This window comes from Sodiomyces alkalinus (assembly GCF_003711515.1).
Source record: "Sodiomyces alkalinus F11 unplaced genomic scaffold SODALscaffold_8, whole genome shotgun sequence".
NCBI lineage: Eukaryota > Fungi > Ascomycota > Sordariomycetes > Glomerellales > Plectosphaerellaceae > Sodiomyces > Sodiomyces alkalinus.
In genome coordinates, this window is record NW_021167086.1 from 2,135,976 (window position 1) to 2,156,769 (window position 20,794).

General features: G+C 42.1%; 1 protein-coding gene across 1 annotated transcript; it reads right to left on the reverse strand.

Annotated features, from left to right (window-relative positions):
* Nucleotides 1–18,259: 18,259 nt before the first annotated feature.
* Nucleotides 18,260–20,359, reverse strand: SODALDRAFT_214141 (protein phosphatase PP2A regulatory subunit B). The gene is made up of 6 exons (XM_028607296.1): nucleotides 20,078–20,359; nucleotides 19,945–19,985; nucleotides 19,785–19,882; nucleotides 19,077–19,728; nucleotides 18,385–18,968; nucleotides 18,260–18,302 (listed from the first exon to the last, which is right to left on the reverse strand). Exons 1-6 carry the CDS (start codon nucleotides 20,119–20,121, stop codon nucleotides 18,279–18,281), a joined length of 1,443 nt encoding a protein of 480 aa, XP_028464854.1. The 5' UTR covers nucleotides 20,122–20,359; the 3' UTR covers nucleotides 18,260–18,278.
* Nucleotides 20,360–20,794: the final 435 nt, after the last annotated feature.

Below are 20,794 nucleotides of genomic sequence, written 5' to 3' on the forward strand. Positions count from 1 at the left end.
TAAATAGCCACTGCTAAAGAGTTAAGGATAACGCTTAGTATTAGAAAGGGGAGACTATTAAGTATTATCGGATCTCTCTTCCCGTAAGGGCGTATATCTAGCGTAAGGAGATTAAGGTATACGTCCCGGAGTATAAGAACTATAAGTAAAGACCGGTTTAGGAGTAAAGAAAGGGAGGGAAAGGGTATCTCTTATGGTGATTAGGGGAATAAAGGCGTAGTTATAACTAAATAAAGTAGTCGGGGCCGGATTAGCTAGTGGGTAGTGAATTATAATAGAATAAGCTTCCGAGCCTAAGTCGCCCGTGTAGTTAGGGGAAGAAAGAGCCGTTATACAGAAAAGTAGGGTAGGGTAATAAGATTAGGGGAAAATAGGTATAAAAGGAGGTCTTCTTCGTGGCTTATCTGCTTCTTTTTTCCTTCTCTTTATAATAATCCGTTTGTTACTCTATATAAGTAGACGCTAAGGGCCTATCTATAGATATAGCCCTTATAAGAAGAATAAGATTTATAGGTAGTGGCCGGTAGTCGCTTAATTAGGCTAATAAAGCTAGGGAATCCCCGGATTTTCCGGTTTTTATCGTTATTATCGCCGTTATCGTTATCGTGATATTACGTTTTTCTTTTTTAGGGTTTTTCTAGCGGGGCTCTTAACGCCGTTAACTTAGTGTCTTGAACTTACTCTTCTAGTAATAGGTATAGTATTAGTCTTTTCTTTCCGGATAAGGAACTTACGTATAGTAGGTTTAAGGGTAATATATATAGGCGTGGTTAGGGGAATAGGGGTATAATATTAGTAATAGGAAGAGCGATTAGTAATAGAGATTAGGAAAAGGGGCTTTAAGTAGTAGGAAGGAGAGGGCTCTTATACTTCTAAAATCGGCCTTTAAGATTAACGTAATAACTTAATAAGTTACTAGTACTAGGATTAGTAAAGGAGGGATTTACGGTTTACGGCTTATAGCTTCTAACGGTATTTCTCTCGATTATATTATACTCTTAGTAACCGTCCCTATACTAGTTATTCCCGATTATAACTCTCTTCTGTAGAATAAGTAGCTTATATTAAACTCGGTGTAATTTAGCCTAGGTCCGATAAGATATACGGTGATTAGGGGAAGAGAAGTAAAGAATTCGAGATTATAATAAAAGAAACCTATACTTATTATAGAAAAGAGTATATATAGTAGTATATCTCTATAACGTCTACGTAGTTAGGCTTACTTATAAAAATAATAAATAATAAATATAGAGAAAAGTCTTCTAATCGGGGAAATAAGTCTAAATATATTTATAATACTTTTAATTAGAGTAATAAAGGTAAAAGTTGAAAAAAGAAACGGACTAGGGTAATGGTTAGGAGGATTATTTATAGGTTTACGCCCTTTATACTAGCGTATATTATGACTTTAGGTAGATAAAAGACTTAGCTTTATTTACCCTTAGCCCTAAGATTATACGCTAGCCTCCTAGCGAGTATAGGCTTTAAAAGTAAAGGGAAATTAGGGAAAGTAATAATAAGAAATAAAATATAGCTTACTAGTATAATCTATATACTTACTTAGGTTAAAATCTAAGCGCTATAGAATCTATACCTTAACGGTACTAGACTCTCTTACCTTTTTTAACTCTTACTCTAGCTTTTTATAATACTCCCCTAATAACTCTCTTAGTCTCCCGGAGCGGTGTAAAAGACTACTAATAGTATAATTAGGGGAACTAATATTATCTTCGGCCCTAGCATCTTTCTTAGGGTCCTTACTAAGTAAAAGGGGTGCTTCGGTAACTTCTTCGGTAATAAGCGCTCCTCGGGTAAGGTATATAATCTTAAGCTCCTCGCTATAGTCTTCTTTAAGTATAGTCTAGTCCTTAGGCTCCTAGTGCCTATCGTCCTTTTAGATAAACTTCTTTAGGCGGTTAGCGGTAAAAGTAATCCTTTTTAATTATTCCCTAGTAAGAGTCTTAAGGATAAAGGACTTTTTATTATTATTATTATTCTTACTCCGCTATCCTATCTAATCTATAGGAGCCTAGTTTAGACTATACGGTCCTTCTCGAGTGCTATAGGGGGGAAAACCCGGGATCCGGGGGAAAACCTCTATACTCGTCCTTAGTTAGAGTAGTGCCGCTACGGGGCCGACGTGGCCCCGGTTCGCCCTATCTACGTATCTGGATCGTACCTCTAGGCTAGTGGCTAACGGGAAGGGTAGTAGGCTATAGGTTAGCCTAGGCCGGTTATTAGTAAGGGGGCGGGGGCCGAAAGGGTGCCGCGGCGACTCCGCCGTGTAGCGGCCGCGGCGCACTAAATACGGCCTCCCTACGTCCCCGGGGGCCGTGCCTATTATTCCTTCTATTTAATTAATAAAGAGAAGGGCGAGGTAGGCGGTCCTGCCTCCTTTAAGGGGGGGGGGGGGGTGCTTTCTATATTAGGTGGTAGGTAGGAAGGTAAGGCTCCGCTTATACCCGAAAAAACCGTAGATAGTTAATAGAAATTAAGGTCCTTTTCCTTTTCCTCTTTTCTTTTTTATAACGCCATAGATCACGTTATAGGTGTCTCTTATTACGTTCCCGCTTACGGCCTTAAAGGCCTGCCGTCGCGGTATCGTGCTGACTAATAGTATCTTCTAGTTTTCCTATTCTTAATTCGTAATTTCCCACTTAATCTAGTATATAGTAGTTCGTGAGTGGCGTTATAGTGGCGTGAGGTTAATTAGGTAGTATAATAGTAGCAGTAATAATAATTATAATATTAATCCTAGCTAAAGTCGTAATATAAGTATCTCTATATTATAGCGGCGCCGTGGTAGTAGTATACTAATAGCCGTATATACCTCCTTCTAATAATAATAATCGTTATAAGTAGGGCACCGTTCGAGTTATACCGTATATATACCCTAATAGTACCGATATAGTATTATAATGGCTAATCTATAATAGTTATCTCCGTTATAGTAAGCGTTTAAGTAGTTACCCCGATAATATTTCCGCTTATACTAATACTACCGGAATAAGCGCCGCGTGCTTTTAGTACGCTAATAGTTAACATCCCTATAAGGATATAAGCCGTCCTTATACCGTGGTAATACCGCTAGTATATCGAGGTAGTCTAACTGGTTAATAGGTCCCCCCCACTATAAAGAAGTAGTAATAGCATCTTATAGACGTTTATAGTCTCTATCTATTAGTAAAGGCTATTAGTAGTAACGGTATCGTTATAGTAAGTAGCCCTCCTTCGATATCGTAGTAGAACCGTACTAATAACCTATTAGGCTAAGGAGCGCCTAAAGACGGCGGCTTTATCCTTTAAACGGGCCGTCTCTCGGGCGCTGCCTTCCGGTCGCGGCCGTAGCGGTACCTTATCGGTGGAGGCGCTCCTATATAATATCCTCCGCCGAACACGCCATATAGAGGGTATAGTGGGTATCCTAATAAATAACTATATACGTAGTCCCCTTTCGGTTTCGCTATAGCGCCCCTACGGTAGTAGTATAGCTAACCGGTCCTAGGACCTCGAGTACGTTAAGAGTAGTATTAGCGCCTCCAAGGGAGGTAAGGATAAAACCAGCGAGGAGTAGAAAAAGGGGGGGGGGGGGCTTTAGCCCGATAACGTTTTGATACCGCCAGGGCCCCGGCTAATAAGGCCCTATTTAATACTAGCTAGACCGTTATATCACCTTTTCCCCGCTACGATACCGCTGTGTTCTTATAGGCTTCTATAACTTTAAGAGCGAGGCGAAAGTCCTTAAGCCTCTTCCGTTATAGGAACTACTTAGCTATCGCCCCGGCTTCTATATTATAGTCTAGTGCGTTATATAGATCTCCTTTAGTCGTGAGTAGTCTCCCCACGGCGCCGAAAAGCTCCCTACGCTCTTCCTCGATTATATCCTAGTATTAGAGCACTATATACTCCGCTATTTCTATCCCCCTATTACTATAGGGGTATCGCGTTATTAGGAATCCCGGCACCCTCGCCTTAGCTAGGAAGGCTTATAGGCCTAGCTTTTCTAATCTAATTTAGGTAAGTACGGAGCTTTATAGCTTTAGGAGTCCTTTATATTTCCGGGGGGCGCGTCGTGTCGGGGGGTAGCTTAATACCGCTACGACGTAGGTATAGGGCCTCCGTGCCTTTACCTAGGTTCGGCCCTATTCCCTTATAAGGACTTTCCTCGGGGCCGTATTTTCGGTCTAGGTTATTAGGGCGTTTATTTAGGCTATCCACGTAAAGGCCGCGTAGGTCCTATAATACCGATTCGGTGCTATTAGGGCTTTTATTACGGCGTAGGCTCTGGCTAATATCTTATCTTTAATCCCCTCCTCTTATATCCGGCGGACCTTCCGGGCGCTTAGGCCTAAGAGGTATAGGTTAAGGGTGGGGGATAAAGGTCTCTTTTTTAAGGACCCTAACCGGCGTAGCTTTATAGGCGCCGGCTACTAATCGAATACACCGGTTCTACGCCGTTATAAGTGCCGCTACAGGGCTATACCGGGGGCCGGCCCTAATCTTATGGACGATTAAGGCGTAGTAGGCGATTACTAAACGTATTACTACGAGATATAGTCTTCTTACGTCTACGAAGCTATACCTCTACGCTATCCCACTAAGCCTTGAAAGGGCGTATATTTAGGTGGCTAGCCGGCTCTTTACCTCTTTAGTGTGTTATCGGAAATTAAGCTTCTTATTAAGCTAAACGCCTAAGAGCCTTATCGCCTCCGCTACTAGTACCGAAGTAATGCCGAGGGAGAGCGGGGTAAGTAAGGGTTAGCATGACGTTATAAAAGGGATATAGATATACTTAGCTAGTTCGAATTATAGCCCGCTTACTATCTCCTAATTTAGGTATATCCGCCACGCGGCGGTAAAGCGGTACCGTGTCTATACCTCTATTCTACTAAAAGCGATAATATTCGTATCGTCTATAAAACCCGCTACTATCATGTTAGGGACCCTTTTTAGTTCCTCGTAAAGGGTAAAGATATAGAGAATAAAAAGGGTAGGGGAGATCGGGGAGCCTTAGGGTATACCCCCGCGGAGGTACCGCGGGGGGGCTATTTCGCTATTAAGTAGTAGTTAGGCTATATAGTCTTAGAGGAAGCTATTAATTAGGGTAATAAGCTACCGGGGGAAGCCTTTCCTTTTAAGTACTTTAAGGAGGCGAGAGTAAGGGATAGTATCGAATACTCCTTTAATATCTAGTTAGAGTATCGAAGCGGTGCCACTATAGGCTGAACTCGCTCTTATAGCCTCTATAACTCTTTATACTACCGTCTTTATACTCCGCCCGGTCCGGTTACTTATTTACCCTTCTGGGAGGAGGCGATACTCCTCCGCTATAGCGGCGATACGGTCGGCTAATATCCCTTTAAGGACCTTACCTATTATATTAAGGAGTAATATCGGTCGCTAGCCCTTTACTATCTTATAGTCGGCCGGCGGCCGACCTTCCTTCTTAAGGACTACTACGGTAGCGTTGCGGTATCTCTTCGGGTAGTAGCCCGCTTTAACGTATACTATAAAGATAGCACTTAGTTTTTAGTATAGGGGAGGTCTATATACTTTTAGGAGCCCTGCTAGGAGCTTATCGGGCCTTAGTGCCGACTAGGGTTTAGTCTTCTTAAGGCGCCCCTGTATATCGGCTACGGTAATATCGCGGCGGATATCCTAGTTAGGGGGGAATACCGCGCCTAGGGGTTTAAGGGCGGTAGGGAGGGGGGATAGGAAGAACTTCCAGTTAAGGACTTCGGCTTTCTTAGCGTGTATAGTGGCTAGGTTATCGGTATCGTCTTAGCGTAGTGGCGGTACCGATAAGGGGTCTAATACTACTCCCCCTTCTATTCGTGCTTATTTCTATAATCGCTAGAGGAGGTTATCGTTTTTCCTAGTCTTATATAGTAGGTATCGCTAGTATAGCCGCTTCGCCACCGTAACGGCTTTATCGCGGCGTTTCTCCGCTTCCTAAAACTCGTCCTATCGGTTCCGGGACTTCCTAAAGGTATATCTACGGTGGAGACGTCTTACCTCCTAGGTAAGAGCGGTTAGCTTCGCGTTCTACTAGGGGGTGGGTAGGCGTTTAAAGGTGCCCCCGCGGCGACACGGTATAGTCTTATCGGCTAAGGTTATAAGGTCCTTAATTAGGTTATCTAGTGCTAAGTTAATATCCCTTAGTATTATAAGGGGGCTAGTCTACTATAGTTACGTGGCGGCGAGCTAGGGGACCTATAAGGGGTTAAAGTCCTTCTAGACCTAGCGGGGCCCGCCTAGGTCCTACAGTAGTTTCGTCGCGGTACTTAGCGCGGTGCCTATCTCTATATAGATTTAGGCCGTCTATAAGTAGTGGTCCGGTCCGATAACGGTCTTATCGGGGCCGCCGAAATCGTAGCGGAGCCCTTATATCGCCTATATAAGGTCGATAGTGCTAGCGCGCCGGCCCGGGCGGTGCTATATAGTAGTTCCGGGGGGGGGGGTTACTAAGTCTAGGTTCTACCGGGTCGTAAAGGTAAATAGGGTATCGGCTTAGGGGTAATAACGCGGTGGCTAATACTATAGGGGGTAATATAGGTTAAAGTCCCCGATAAAGACATGGTGGCCCCGCGGTGGTATTATATCGAGTATATCTTATAGGGGTTTATTCTAGGGGGTCCTAGCTAACTAGTAGTTCTCTAAGTAAATTAACATAAATTATAAGGGCGTTATCCCTAGTCCTATATATAACCGAGTAGGTATTATAGTAAGCCCGCTATATCCACGTATATCGCGGGTATCTCTTATATATATATAGGAGGGCGCGGCCTCCTCCTTAGATTAGCCGGTATACCCTTTAGGAGGGGTAGGCAGGGCTTTTCGTGAAGGGGTTAAGGCCGGGTTCCTGGATTACTATTACATTATACTCGGCGCGGTACCGAAATAGGAGCTCCCGCCACGCCTAACTCCTCCCTGTATTCCACGAACGGACGTGGATTCTTATTAGTTAATAGGGGGAGGGGGGGGTTAAGATAATATACCCGGTATAACCGGGGTTTAATTCTAGCTTTATAGCTCTTATTATAGTATCTTACTAGCCCCGCGGGGGACTATATAAGCGCTTATAGGGCCTAGTATCGGGGAGCCCTCCTATCCTCTAGTCCTTTTCGGGGGGTATCCGCGGCCCCTATAAAGGGGCCGGTCCTAGTCCTAGGCGATATTAATCGGGGGGAAGATCTACGGCTATTATAGGTATACCGCTTTAGTCTAGCGGGTAATATCGAAGTCTCTAGCTTAGTACTTATACGCTTTACGAGTTTTCTCGGCCTCTTTCCTTAGTAGTTAGTATAAGTCGTTAAAGGTATTATAGTCTCCGGTATAGGCGGTCAAGCGGCGGGGGCGGCTAGGCGGCGTAGCGTTATAGTGCCTTAGGCTCTATAGGTGCGCCGATTCGGGCTTAGTATAGTAGCGGTATACCCTCTTTACTATAGGGTAGCCGTTAGCCTTATAGCCGAAGTATAGACACTTATAGTATTTTAGGGGGCTAAGGTTAGAATTATATAGTTTATAGATATAGCTACCCCTTTTAAAGAGGAGGGTATTCCGGATAAGGTTTATTACCCTTTCCGGTAAAGCCGATTCGATAAGAAAAAGCATTACCCTACTAGTGCCGTAGCGGGGTACTCGTTATCGTGCTCGGAGGATTTTAGCCTTGGAGTTTATATCTCATAGGGATACTAGTAAGTCCTCCTCGGATAGCGTGTTAAAGACCTCCCGGGGTATAGCCTTCGTAAGCGTAGGGTAGGTTTATACGGCTAAGGTAGCTCCTTTATAAAAGGCCTTCTTAACCTATTATTTCTTATAGGTAGCCTATTGCTATACCCCTTCGGTAAAGATAAAGTAGATATCTCCGCTTAGTAACTTTTATACTGCTACGGTATTATATCGGGTAATCGTAGCGTTTATAGCTTAGATAACTTTCTTTAGGGTCCTAGCTTTAAGGGGCTAGTTTTCGGGGAGGGTTCCTTAGCGGATAATTGGTTCCCGGTAATACTTAGCGGGGATTATTTTAGGGGGGGCGGGGTCCCATAGCGGTACCGCTATAGGAGCCCGGCCTATAATATTAGCCTAGGTCTTTTTTATACTATGTATTCTTTTTCGGAGTTCCTCTCGGATAATATAGGAAATAGAAGCGTATAGGTATATTAGCGGTATCGCGCCGGCGTTCTTACGGGTACTACGTATTATAATTAGTTCCTCTACTAGCTTTATAACCTATTCGATTATATTATTATTAGCTAGTAGGGCCTGAATTTCTGCTCTAATCTTAATTACTCTTAGTTCCGGGGGGCGCGGTGGTCCCCTTTTAGTCTTATATCGGTTCCGCGCTATATCCTGCCACGGGCTGGGGGGGGAATACTCGTAATATAAAAAATAAGTCTATTACGAATTCTATATAGTCGAGGTCGGGATAACGCTATCCTATGACTCTTCCGGCTATACCGTAGCGCCGGTATTATAGTGCCGCTATAATAGTATCCCGGGAGGGAGGCGGTAGCTATAATCTCTATCTCGGTGGTTTTATCGATTTTACTCTTATTACGCGCCCGTGGTTAGTGGGCGTGTCGACATCGTTGCTTATAGGATAAAGGACTTATTATCGTGATTAGCCTTCTAGATACGATATAGGCTATTTTAGCGGTAGTCGAGCTTAGCCTTACGGCTTATATCGATAGCTTTCTTAGTATCCTAAACCAGTATAAGATCCTTAACTTATAGCCTTTACTTACGGAGTACCCGGGTATAGCTACTATTAATATAGGCTATCCGTCGCCCGTATTATTTAGTAAATATAGTAATAGCAGTATATTAGTCGGTATTAAGCTAGGTAAAAGCCCTTAACCGAAGTATAATCTTATCCTTAGGGGTTTTAAGATAGCCCTAGTCTAGTACTCTTTAGGTTAAGTAGGTTATCCTAATCGTGGTAATAGCCTCGTAGCCATGTAGAAGGAAAAAAGGGGTATAGCTAGCAAAAGCTCTTACCGTTATACGGTTAGCGAAGAGGACTATTAGAAGGATCTCGTAAAGGGCTTTAGGGTAAAGCTTCGATTAAATTGATAAAGCGTAGGTAATAGCCTTATACCTAACCTTATTAAGGCTATTAGCGCGGGGGTAATAGGCTAAGGCGAGCTTTCGAGTAATTCTATAATAACGGTTTAGCTCGATTATATAAGCCTTAGTCTCTAGACCTCTATCTATAAGGAGGATTATATAAAGCCTATACCTATAGATTATATCTCCCTATAGGAATAAGGTAATAGCCTTAGACGTGTTTTTCTTTAGCAGTTAAGCCTTAACCTAACCTATAATTATATAGCGGGTCTTTATAAGATACTACCCTTAGAGATATTAAATATCTAGGCTAACCTAGGTAAAAGGGAAGGCGGTTTCGGATAGGCCTATAGCGATTAGGGGATCCTCCTAGGAACGACTACGGTAGGCCTAGTATTTAGAATAGGACTTAATAAACCTCTAAATACTCTTATAGATACTATCCTAGAAGTAGTTAGCGGCGAGGCGGTAATAAGTGCCCTGCTTTCCTCGGTATCCGTATTTATCGTAGGCTCTCCTAATTATATTAACCTAGGTATTCTTATCGTTAATCTAGCGTTTAGTAGTCGAATCGGCCTTAGCTGCTCGGGTCTATAGTAGTCTATCCTTAAGGAATACACGGGTAGCTTTATCTTTAACCCTATAGGCTTCCCTAGGATCTATTCCTCTAGGCACGCGAAAGGTCGTTAAAGAGGTAGCTACTTATCGGGAAAACTAACTCTAGGTAAGGTCCTTATTAAGGATATCGTTAGCTAGGGCAGGGTCGTTAAACTACTTCTCGGCTTTTATAAGAAAGATTCTATCGTCTATAAAATCGTCTAAGTCTCCTTCGGTATTATTATTAGTCTATTTAGAGGGTATTCCGGGTATCCGAGAGAGTCTATTAGCTATAGTATTCTTAGATCTATTATAAACCCTCTCCGTAGGAGACTAACAACTGCTTTCGTACCGTGCTGCGGCTCTTTTATTCTTAACGTACTATCCGAGGATTCTACCCTATCTATCTATACGAATATCGACGATAAAATAGATAACTCCTACGCCTTCGCCGTAATAGATAGTGATTAGGATAGGGGTAATAGTAAAGGCCTTCTTAAAGCCGTTTATAGCGTATTATTAAGGCTCCTCCTACTTAAAGGCAGTATTCTTCTATAGTAGGTCGGTTAGGGGTCTAGCGATAATAGCTAACTTATAAATCCAGACTTAGTAAAAGGTAATAAGACCGAGGAATAAATAAATATCAGAGACTATATTATACCTTTCCTACTCTTAGACCTTCGCGATCTTAGCGTATTTAGGGGAATAACTATTAGTACCGTAGATATAGCCTACGATAATAGCTACTTTCTAATACTACTAGCTTTTAATACCTACGATAATACCTCTAGCTAGCTCCACGTTAAAAAGCACTTTATCGATACTAATAACATACTCGGCTATAAAATAGCGAATTCTAGGTCTAATTAGGGTATCCTCGTAGGTAGTTATTAGTCCTTTCACTATAATATTATTAATAAAGGGTCTATAGTACTAGGGAATAAAGTCGTAAAGGATACGGGGTATAATACGTATAAACTAGGCTACTAAGTTAGTAGCCCCTTAAGGAAGGGTATATATCCTAAGAAGTCTAATAATAGTCGTAAAGGTAGTTAGATCTTAAGACTCCTTATTAAGGATAACCTAATCGTAGCCGGAGAAATGGTCTAAGAGGGATATAAGCTTACATATAGCGAAATCCTCGGAGAACCTATTAGCCTTAGGCGGTATAAAGGTATCTTAAAGGGTTACTACGTTAATCTTAGTAGCCCAGTTAATAAACCGGATATTACCGTCCTTCTTCTTAACTAGGAATTAGGGGTTATAGTAGGCTATATAGCTCTCCTCGATTATACCTTTCTTAAGGCGGTCCTTTATTATCTATATAACTATAGACTCTAAAGCCTTATGGATAAGAATCCCCTTTACCTACCACGCCTTATAAGAAACCGCCCGAATCTTCTATAAAGGGGCTATTTATTCGTTAAGGCGGCCGTACTTAGTCTAATTCTATATAATAGCTACCTCTTAGTTTAGGAGAATCTTTATTAGAAGCTCCTTTTCTTCAGGGATTAAGTGGTTAAGGGTCTCCAGAATAGCGTTAAGTCTTTCGGGTATAAGGCGCGAATAGGGTATAATTTTAAAAAACTTCGGTATAATTAGACTAATAAACCGCTTATTTTCTAATTCCTAGTCTTCCTCTTTAATTTCTACGAGGATATTCTTCTTTTAGTAGGGGTCTTTATTAGAGATACTTCTATTAAACGGAATATTATTAAGAGGGTAAACCTTAAGAGCCTTAGGCTTCTATATTATAAAGACGCCTTCGGGATTAGGGGGATAGTACGCTTTTTTAACGAGATCTTAGGACTTCCTCCTCTTAGGCTACTATAGCGTCTTTATCGTAACCGCGGCTATACTAGTAATACTATCCTCCTCTTTCTTTAAAACCTCGAGCGCTCTTATCTAGGAATTATCCTATATTATCCGGTCCTTCTGAAAATATAGTACTAAAAGGCTATTAGGGTAATTAGGCTAATAGTAATATAGAAAAGTCTAAAAAGATAAGTGGTTAGTATAAATTAGTTATTATTATATAGTCGTAGTTATTATATAAGGAGCCTCTATAATATACTTCTTATATCCTCGGGCCTAATTTCGTGGTATCGCCCTTAAGGCTATATAAATTCTCTGCGTTAAGGGCTTTACCTCCTCTGTAAATAGGAAGGCGACTAAAGCAGTAGCGTCCTTATTATCTAAATAAAAGAAAATATCGTCGTCGCTCTTCTTCTCCTCCTTCTCCTTCTCCTCTTCCTTCGCCCCCTAATCGGGTAAACCGCTAGTCCTATTATTACTCGATATTAAGATATTAAGGTAGCGGCCCCGGACTAACTATAAAGGACGCCGTCCTCCCCCTACTACCCGATACTTAGATCTAGTATATCCTCCTCTTCTCGCCGCTTTTATTTTTCTTTATACTTAGGCTAGCTTTACCTATAAGGGTAGTCGTTGACTTATTCTCTGCTAGTAACTAGGATAATACTATAGGTATCCCTGTAAGCGAAGTCTATATCGATCTATCTATCCCTATAGGTAAAAGAGGCGTAACTATCGAGTAAAAGTAATAGGCTAAGTAGTATTCTAGGCTCTATCCCCTCGATTACTATAAAATAAACCTTTCTATACTAGTCCCTAATCTAGAGGTGCTTTTCTAGATAGCCTATATAGTTTACCCTATCTATATCGTTAATCCCCTTAATTATAATATTACTTTTCTCGATACGGCTCCGTAATCCTAGCTTTTCTACGAGGTTAAGCCGGATAGTATTAAAGACGGCTCCTATATTAATAACTACGTAAAACCGATTCTCTATAGGGCAGGACTTAGCTATTCGCCTAGTTATGCTAACCCATAGAGTTATATACTTCGTATAAACCGTATGGGGCTTTAGTTTATTAATTATTAGGGCGGGCGTGATAAATAGGGCACCGTTAGGCGTAGGGGCTACGGTTATAGTATTCGTAAACTATATAGGGGGTTTAGGTCTAAGGGGTAAGGGGTCGGTAAAAAAGGCCTCTTTAAGGGTTAAGCGGATAACTTTACGAGGCTTTACCTAGCTACCGATTAATTTTAGCAGCTCCTTATAGTCCGTAAGGATAGCCTTATTAGTGGAGAGGAGGTAAACTATAGGAACCTTAACCTCTATTTTTAAAAGGTACTTTAGGCTTTTCTCGCGGACTTTCTACACGATAGCCTCCTAGTTAAATAAATTAAGGGTATCTTTTTAAGCCAAGGCTCGCGAGGCAGGCCGGGTAGTAGTGATTAAAACGGTGGGCCTAGATATAGGGGCTATTAAATTAGGGGTTAGGCCGTCGTCTATATCGGTATTATTAACTATTTCTATAACCCTCTAGGAGCTTTCCGGAGTCGATAGGGTATATTAAATAGCCTAATTAAGGGAACTAGCTACTTTTAGCATAGGTTTACTAATTCTACCGCTCTTAGTAATACGAAGAGGGTCCTAGGGGTCGGTTCGGGTGAGTCGAGATATAGACTCCGCGTATATTCTAGTCGTAATAAATTTAATAGACCCCGTGACCTTAGTAACTCTTAAGGCTTAAATAGCTTAGTTAATCTAACTACTCTAACCGGCTTACTACTTCTATGCCTGCTTAACTATATACTTAATTATAAGCCTATTAGTCTCTTTAGTCTTATAAGGAAGGGTGGCAGGCTAAAAGGTCTTAATATAAAGGTTTACGAGTTCCTTAAAGCGGCTATAAAGCTTAGTGGCTAGCTAATATAGTATAAGGTATCGGTATAGCTAATACTCGTTAACTTGTAGCTCGCTCTCTAGGCAGGCTACCCAGGTACTAATCTAATCTATAACTAAATACTCAGGGAACTACTACTTAACTAGGTTATAGGCATTATCTTGAATTAGGATAGGGTAGTAATCTCTCCGGTGCCCTTCTTAACTGTAGTAGTAGTAGCGAGCTAGTAAGGGCTAGCAGTTATTCTAAGCACCTCTCTACTATCCTAGGCAGTTATTGTATTACTAGATTAGGCAGTAATCGTTATATCGGTTATTATATCTAAGGCGGGGTCCTCCGTAATATATCTCCTTGGTATACTAGGCGTTATTAGGCTAGTAAGCGGCACTATTAGCCTAATTAGGGGCGGTAAAGTGTATTAAAGTAGTAGTTATAGGCTAAGGGGCGTGCTTAAGGACGGTATAAAAGGCGTTCTTTAGATTAGACTTTAAAGTAAGGAGGGCTTAGACTTTTCCCGTGCTTATCTTCTTAGATAGAGCGAGCACTTAGGTAATAATACTCCTAACCCTTTTAGCTCTATTATAAATAAGGGAAATAGTAAACTTCTCGAGGAGGTCGGCGAGCTTATCTATATCCGATTAAGAGGCTATAGACTCCTAGACTATAATAGGCCGCCTTAAGATAATAGGTTAGAAAGTAGCACTATTAGACTAATTAGACTTAGCTATGCCTCGTATAGCGTCCTTATCTATAGCCTTACCCTCCGCTTTTTAGATATCCGTAGTCTACTCGCGTAGTAGTTCCGAAAGTAGCCTATAGCTCTTAACTATCTTTCTTAAGTTGGTGCCTCGAATCTTAAGCTTATTAGCGATAAATATATAGATATCCTTATATAGAATAGTAAGGACGATACTATAAAGCTCGGAGTCCTTAATAATAATACCTTAAACCCGCTTAGCCTTAGCCCTCTAGATAGTGATTTATTATAATAAGTCCCTAACCTAATAATTACTATTAATCTTATACGTCGTATATTTCACCCGAAGCTAATAAACCTCGTAAAAGAAGTTAAGTTAATAGTTAGGATCTAGATAAGAGTACTCTTTAATAAGCTTCTTAACTAGATTAAACTAACTACCTTTATCGGCTTAAACCTCTCTAACTAGGCGTTCGATAGCGGGACGAATAGCCGTATCCGTGTATAGGTTAATATAGGTAATCTTATCGACTTTACTAAGGCGGTTAAGCTTAGTATAGTTATCGTATTAGTAAAAGAACGTGGAGAGGGACTTATTACTAAAACGGGGAGCTCTGGTAATAAGGGGATTTAGGGGTACTCTTAATATAGTAGTGGTAGAGGTAGGGCTTTAACGACCTCGGGGATACTACTCTCTCGGTTACGGCTTATCAGGGCTTATAGTAGCTTTATTAGGTCTTTAGTGGTAGTAGGGGGCTACTAACGCTTAGTAGCGGCGGTAGTAGGAGTATTCGAAGCGGGCTAGGTAGTAGTAGTAGTCGATTTATAGGCAGGGGCAGATCTAAAGGCTAATCTAGGGGTAGAAATAAGGGCAGTATTAGGGGTAGTTATTAAAATAGTAGTAATCGGAGCCGCGGTAGATATAGTAGTCGGCCTAGGAGCGGGCGGAGGTAAGGTTATAGCCCCGATATCGTGGTTCCCCTAATTAGGGGTAGTAGAAGTAGCGGGCGTGAGAATAGGGGGAATAGCCGGTAAGGGACCTTCGTTATCGGAGTCGCTAATAACGATAACGGGGTTAGGCTCGCGGTGCTAAATCTAAGTATCTATAATATTTTAGGTATAAGTATAAGGGGGTAGGCGAATAATAATAATAGGGCTAGGGCGTTTAGGGAAAGGTTCTTTAAACTAATCGTCTAGTAAGAAGATCCTATAGGTATTCTAAATACTAGCTAGATTATTATATATATTATCTTATCTTAATAAGAGTAATAAGGTCTTTAATAAGAGGGTAGTCTTAGGTTTTACTCCGTGATATTTATCTTCGGGGTTAATCTTTTCTAACTTACCTTAAAGGAAAAGGCCCTATACGATTAGGAGATTACTTATTAGTAAAGGGGTTATACTCACGGATATTAATATTAGTAATATTATACGCTAAGTCTTACGAAAAAGTATTATACCTTACTTATAGGGTCCGTAAAGGTCTTATCTATTAGACTATCGGGTCCTTATATAGGGTCTTATTATTTCGCTTCTACGCTTAGTATTAGTATTTTCTTTAGGTTATTAAGGTTTAGTTAGCCTAATCCGGGTAAGCTACTCTTAGCGGTCTTATCTTTTCTTCGTTATCGTGCAAGAGTCTATTTTAATTAGTAATAAGGGTTATAAACCCCTTATCGAGTCTATTCTAGATCCGGAATCTAACTCTATCGCGATCTAATCGGTTTCTTCTATTCCTATAGTTACTACCTTCGCGGCGGCGGGTCTTATAATTAAAAATACTAACGGTGCTTTCTATCTTACCTATATAGTCGTTTCTTTTTCTAAATCTATTAGGGTAAATCTCCCCTCGGTCTTAAAGCCTTAAATCCTTCCTCGGTTATTATCTTTATATCCTTTAGCGGTCGTTAATTAATAGTCTGTTTAGGAGGGCCGGAACCTCCCTTAAGCGCCTCTATTACTCTAATCAGGGTCAGAACACTTTAGGGACACCGAATAAATCCGCCTCCGAGTACTATATTATAACTAGATAAAGACGTAGTAGCACTAGATCGTTAAGATAAAGGTCAGATAAAGAGGGTAGTCTAGCAAAACCACGATATATAACCAAAATATAACTAACACCGCTATAACCTTTAGCGAAGAAGTAAATCGGTAATCACTATTATAATTAGGGTAACGTAAGTTAAACTAGAAAGATACCTTAAACGTAGAATAAGTAATTATAAAAGAGGATAATAATTAAATAATAGTCCCTTAATAGGGATATCCTGAGCCTATACTTTATATATATTTAGGCAGTGGATCCGGCAGCCTTAAAAAGGGGGGTTATATAACCGTCTACCGAAACCGCTCTCATGCCGTATCTACGCGATTATACTATAACGCTACTATAACCTATAAGGTAGCGATCCTCTATAGTGGTTCCTTAGTATTAAGGTTATTCGCGACCGCGTTACCCGTAAAATCTAGTTATCGTAACGCGATTATATAGCTAAGTTAGAATGCCTATTAAAGCTAAATAGTAAGTATAGCAGTAATTATTACCTAATATACCTAATTAAAATCGCAGAACTACTATCCTATTTAGGGACCTTAACTAATATTAAAAGCTATTAACGGAAGATAGGATCTATACTATATATAGTAGTGATATCGCGGCCTGATATCACGTTTATAGTATCTAGACTATACCGGTTTAACGTTAATCCAGGGCCTATATACTATAAGGCCGCCGACTATCTAATCCTTTATCTAATTAATAGGTAATCGTTTATATTAGAACTAGGGGGTAGCGATACTATCGAAATCTACACTAACGCCTCGTTTACCGATAATACCCTTAATCGAAAGAGTAGCTAAGCGTACGTGATACGTTTATTTAGCGGTATAATAGCGTGGCGCGTTAATAAGCAGGATACGGTCACGATATCAATAACGGAAGCAGAGCTATTGGCGTTAGTATAAGGTATAAAAGAGGGTATCTTTATATAACGCCTATTACTTAGTATAGGAGTAGAACTTAACGATCCGGAATTAAGGATCTTATACGATAATAATTAGACGATTCGATTAGTGAATTAAGAGAATAGCACGTTAATAACGCGCCTCCGCTATATCGATATCCACGGCCACTAGGTGCGTTAAGTAAAGGAATAAGGGTAAATACTCGTAACGTACGTTATAAGCGCGGAAATAGTAGTAGACCAGCTAATAATATACGGCGAGAAATTTAAGATATTTAGGTCCTAGGTAGGCGTGATAGATATACGGGAACGGTTATACCAGAAATAGCTAGAGGAAGTCCGGATAGAATATTTAAAGGACCTAGAGGATAAATTTAAGGGCGGCTATAGCGAATAGATTATATAGCTAGATTATCTGCCGATTTCGAATAAGTTTAATCGCCTAACTAATATTTAGGGCGATTAGGGGGTATATCGAATAGACTATAGTCTTTTCGGTTCCGTAATAGGCCGGATTACTAAGAGTTTATTCCGGGTAAACGCTTATAGAATCTGCACTATATAAAATACGGTAGTAGCGTTTACCTAACGGTCTGACACAGTTATAATTATACACAATTACCTTAATTAATTTTGACCTATTTTATGACGATTTTAACGACGCTTTATCTGACAGGCAATGGCCCGTTACGTAATCGAAAAGACTATGGTCTGTTCGACAAACTCTGCGGACCAAGTTGGTCCCTGTTCTAATTTCCCTATCACGGGATACGCCCCAGTACGTATTTAGGTAGACACGATGGCGGGTACTGAGTTGTTTACAAGCAACTGGATCTCTTTATAATCCCCATCTGGCTATGCCTGCCACCGATCCACAGTCAATCTAACCAGCTCAAAGCTGAGCCTGGCCCTGTTGAATTACTCCTCGGCGAAGATTATCCAAACCTTTCACCAGAGAAACATCACTTTTCACCACAGGCATTTTGGCTTTGCTTGGCCGCTGTGTCCTCTCGCGTCATGCCGACCTGTTCAACTTATGACTCGGGGTCGGTTCGCCCTGATGCTATCGTTTTCATGCCAGGGGCTCCGGGTTGTTGGTGCGCTCAATGAATCTGGCTGCAAAAGAAGGTATGCAACATGTACGTGTCTTTTACGCTCACGCAAAGGTTCCCCTCCCTCCCGCCGAGTCAACTGTTAGGCGGACTGCCAGAGTTACTTTGGTCGTTTAAGTAAGGCTACAGCGCGGAAAAGACAAATAACTAATCGGGAACACTCGTTAGCGTGAACAGGGTAGAGAAAAAGGAAGAGGGGTACCCATTCAGGAGGCGGGTTTCGACTCACGTTGTTTGTGGCCGCAATTGCGATGCTGTCTTCAAATGGATGCCAGCTCATGTGCAGAATCTTCTTGTTGAAGTCAATTTGGTCGGCGTCGGTTTCTTTACGCATCCGCTGGCCCTGTCCTCCAGCAGGACTACCAGCGCGTGAACCGCCCTTCTTGCCGTTGGTAGATGTCGGGCTCGTCGATGTGTTGATGGGCGTGGGAACTCCCACCTTCTTAGCCTTGAATGCCGATTTGTCTGCCTGCAAAACTACCTCAACTTCCTTCTCTGGATCCGATGGGTAGATCATGAAATTGTTGTTATAGCTCCCCGTCATAACGTTCTTGGCATCTCCTGAAAAGACCACTTCGAACTTGTCGAAAATGCTGTCGTTTTCGTAGGTGTCACAAAGACGAGGCCGTAGATGCTCATGAATGGGGATCGTCTTAATGGGTTGCCGCTCCATGTTGATATCCCAAATCTTAACTGTCAAATAATCGCGTGAAAGAATGTATCTGCCATCGAAGGAAAACCGAACATCCGAGATAGAAGAGATGATCTCGGAGAAAAAGGACCTCGACGACGGGTCCTCTTCTTGCTCAAATACTGCGAGAAGCATTAGATATGGCCTGAACAGCGAGGATGAGAGGGCAAAAAAGTAAACAAAAGAAAAGAAGAAAAAAAAAGGGGGGGGGGGGGCGACCGTCGACATACGCTTCGCGTGCTGATCACAGAGGGCGCTCTCTCGCATATCCGCCAGCTTAATTGTGCCCTTGGAGCTTGCGTACATGAACCAGTTGCAACTCTGCGGGTGGAACTCGGCGGCGGTGATCACCTCAGTGAGCTCCTCCATGTTCGCAGGTTTGATGTCCACTATGTTGAAGCTTTGGTCTTGGATGTTCAGATTCCAGAGATTGATCCGGAGATCATCGCTGCTAATGAAGGTTTCTCCGTCGCTGTTCACCGATATGCTGTTGATATGGTAGGCGTGGGCATTCGCGTAGGTGCGGCGTGGCACAGCGGCGACTACTGTGTCGTGGTGGGTGAGGCGGGGTAATTTGAGATCGCTCGCATTTCGGAACTGGGACGGGGGAAGTGGTCTCGGAGCACCACCGCCACCCGCTAGACCGCCAGGGGTGAGGTCATTGGACAGGTTATTCTCAGCAACCACCTTGAGGGACTTCTCGAACACTTTCCAAAGCTTAATCGTTTTGTCGTTGGTCGACAGGAGATAATGAGATGCGTTCTGTCTCCGACACCACTTGATCTTGTTGATCTTCTCTTCGATCTCCAACGACTTGAGGTAGTCGAACTCTGGCTCATGCGACTGGAACTCGGTGTGGAACTTGTACTCGCACGTTTTCTTCTGCATTCGACAATCAGATATCTGGCCCCATCAGAGCAGTCCAACACTCAACGTACCGTTTCATTTCTCTCGAAAAGCACGACGCGACCTCCTTTGTCTCCTGTCGCGAGGTAGTTCCCAGTATGATCGAACTCAACCGTGGAGATTATATCGGCTAAATAAAGCTTGTTAATCCGCGAATCAAGGATAATGGTGAAATAGAGAGACCTCACGAACCCTCTGTAATGTCCTCCACGTCACCTTTGTCGCCAAAGCACCTGGTGGCTTTCGTCAGAAACGGGTCAAAATGAACCTTGTGCTGTTGGCCTTGCAACGCAGCGCAGTCCAAAGGGAAGGGGAAAGAGCCTACTGAGTGAACTTCCATGTCGGAGAGTTCGTGTCAGTGTCTACCATATTTGCGATTTGCCCAAATGCAAAGCTTCGTATAGGTATTCGGGTAGCACAGAAGGTCGGGCGTTGCGGTCAAAGGAATAAAGAAATATAACCGTGTCTTGGAATGAGCAGCGCGATAAATCGGATTTACTGCTGGAACCAGGTTTACAGCATGCGGCAGTTTAGCTAGCGTAACTAGCAGTCTAAGCTGGGAGGCTTCTGGCAATCGGGGGTGGGAATCACAGACAACGGTGATATGTGTGCCTTCAGAAGCTGATAAACTACCACACGAATGCGAGGTTTGGTGGAATCAAAGGATGGGACGGGAGTTTTTCTAGACTCGTGACTATTTTCCTGTTAGCCAAGGCAGCCCCCAATATAAGTTGAAGAACGAAGGCAACTGAAGTGGCGCCAGTTGGACAGAGGGCTCTACAACGGGGCCATCATGATGAGGGAGGATGTTATGGCTGTGCCAATGAACGGGGCAAGTCTCGAAAATGCAATGGAGAAGAGGATATGTGCAACATCGTTGCGTATCTTCACCTTTTTCGGGTCGGGCTTCGCACTGTCGGGCTGTGCATTTGTTGTCGGCACCTTACCTGGGTTGTCAAGAAAGCGACGGACTTTCGCTTGGTAGAGGCTGTGGGAACCAGGTAAGAAAGAAAGACGAAACGGAGTGACGTTAGGTGCAAGT

Coding starts and splice junctions, on each gene's coding strand:
- SODALDRAFT_214141 (XM_028607296.1), bottom strand. CDS start 20,121: ATGGTAGACACTGACACGAACTCTCCGACATGGAAGTTCACTCA. Junction 19,986..20,077: donor CCGACATGGAAGTTCACTCA/GTAGGCTCTTTC, acceptor GAAAGCCACCAG/GTGCTTTGGCGACAAAGGTG. Junction 18,303..18,384: donor CAATTGCGGCCACAAACAAC/GTGAGTCGAAAC, acceptor GTTCCCGATTAG/TTATTTGTCTTTTCCGCGCT.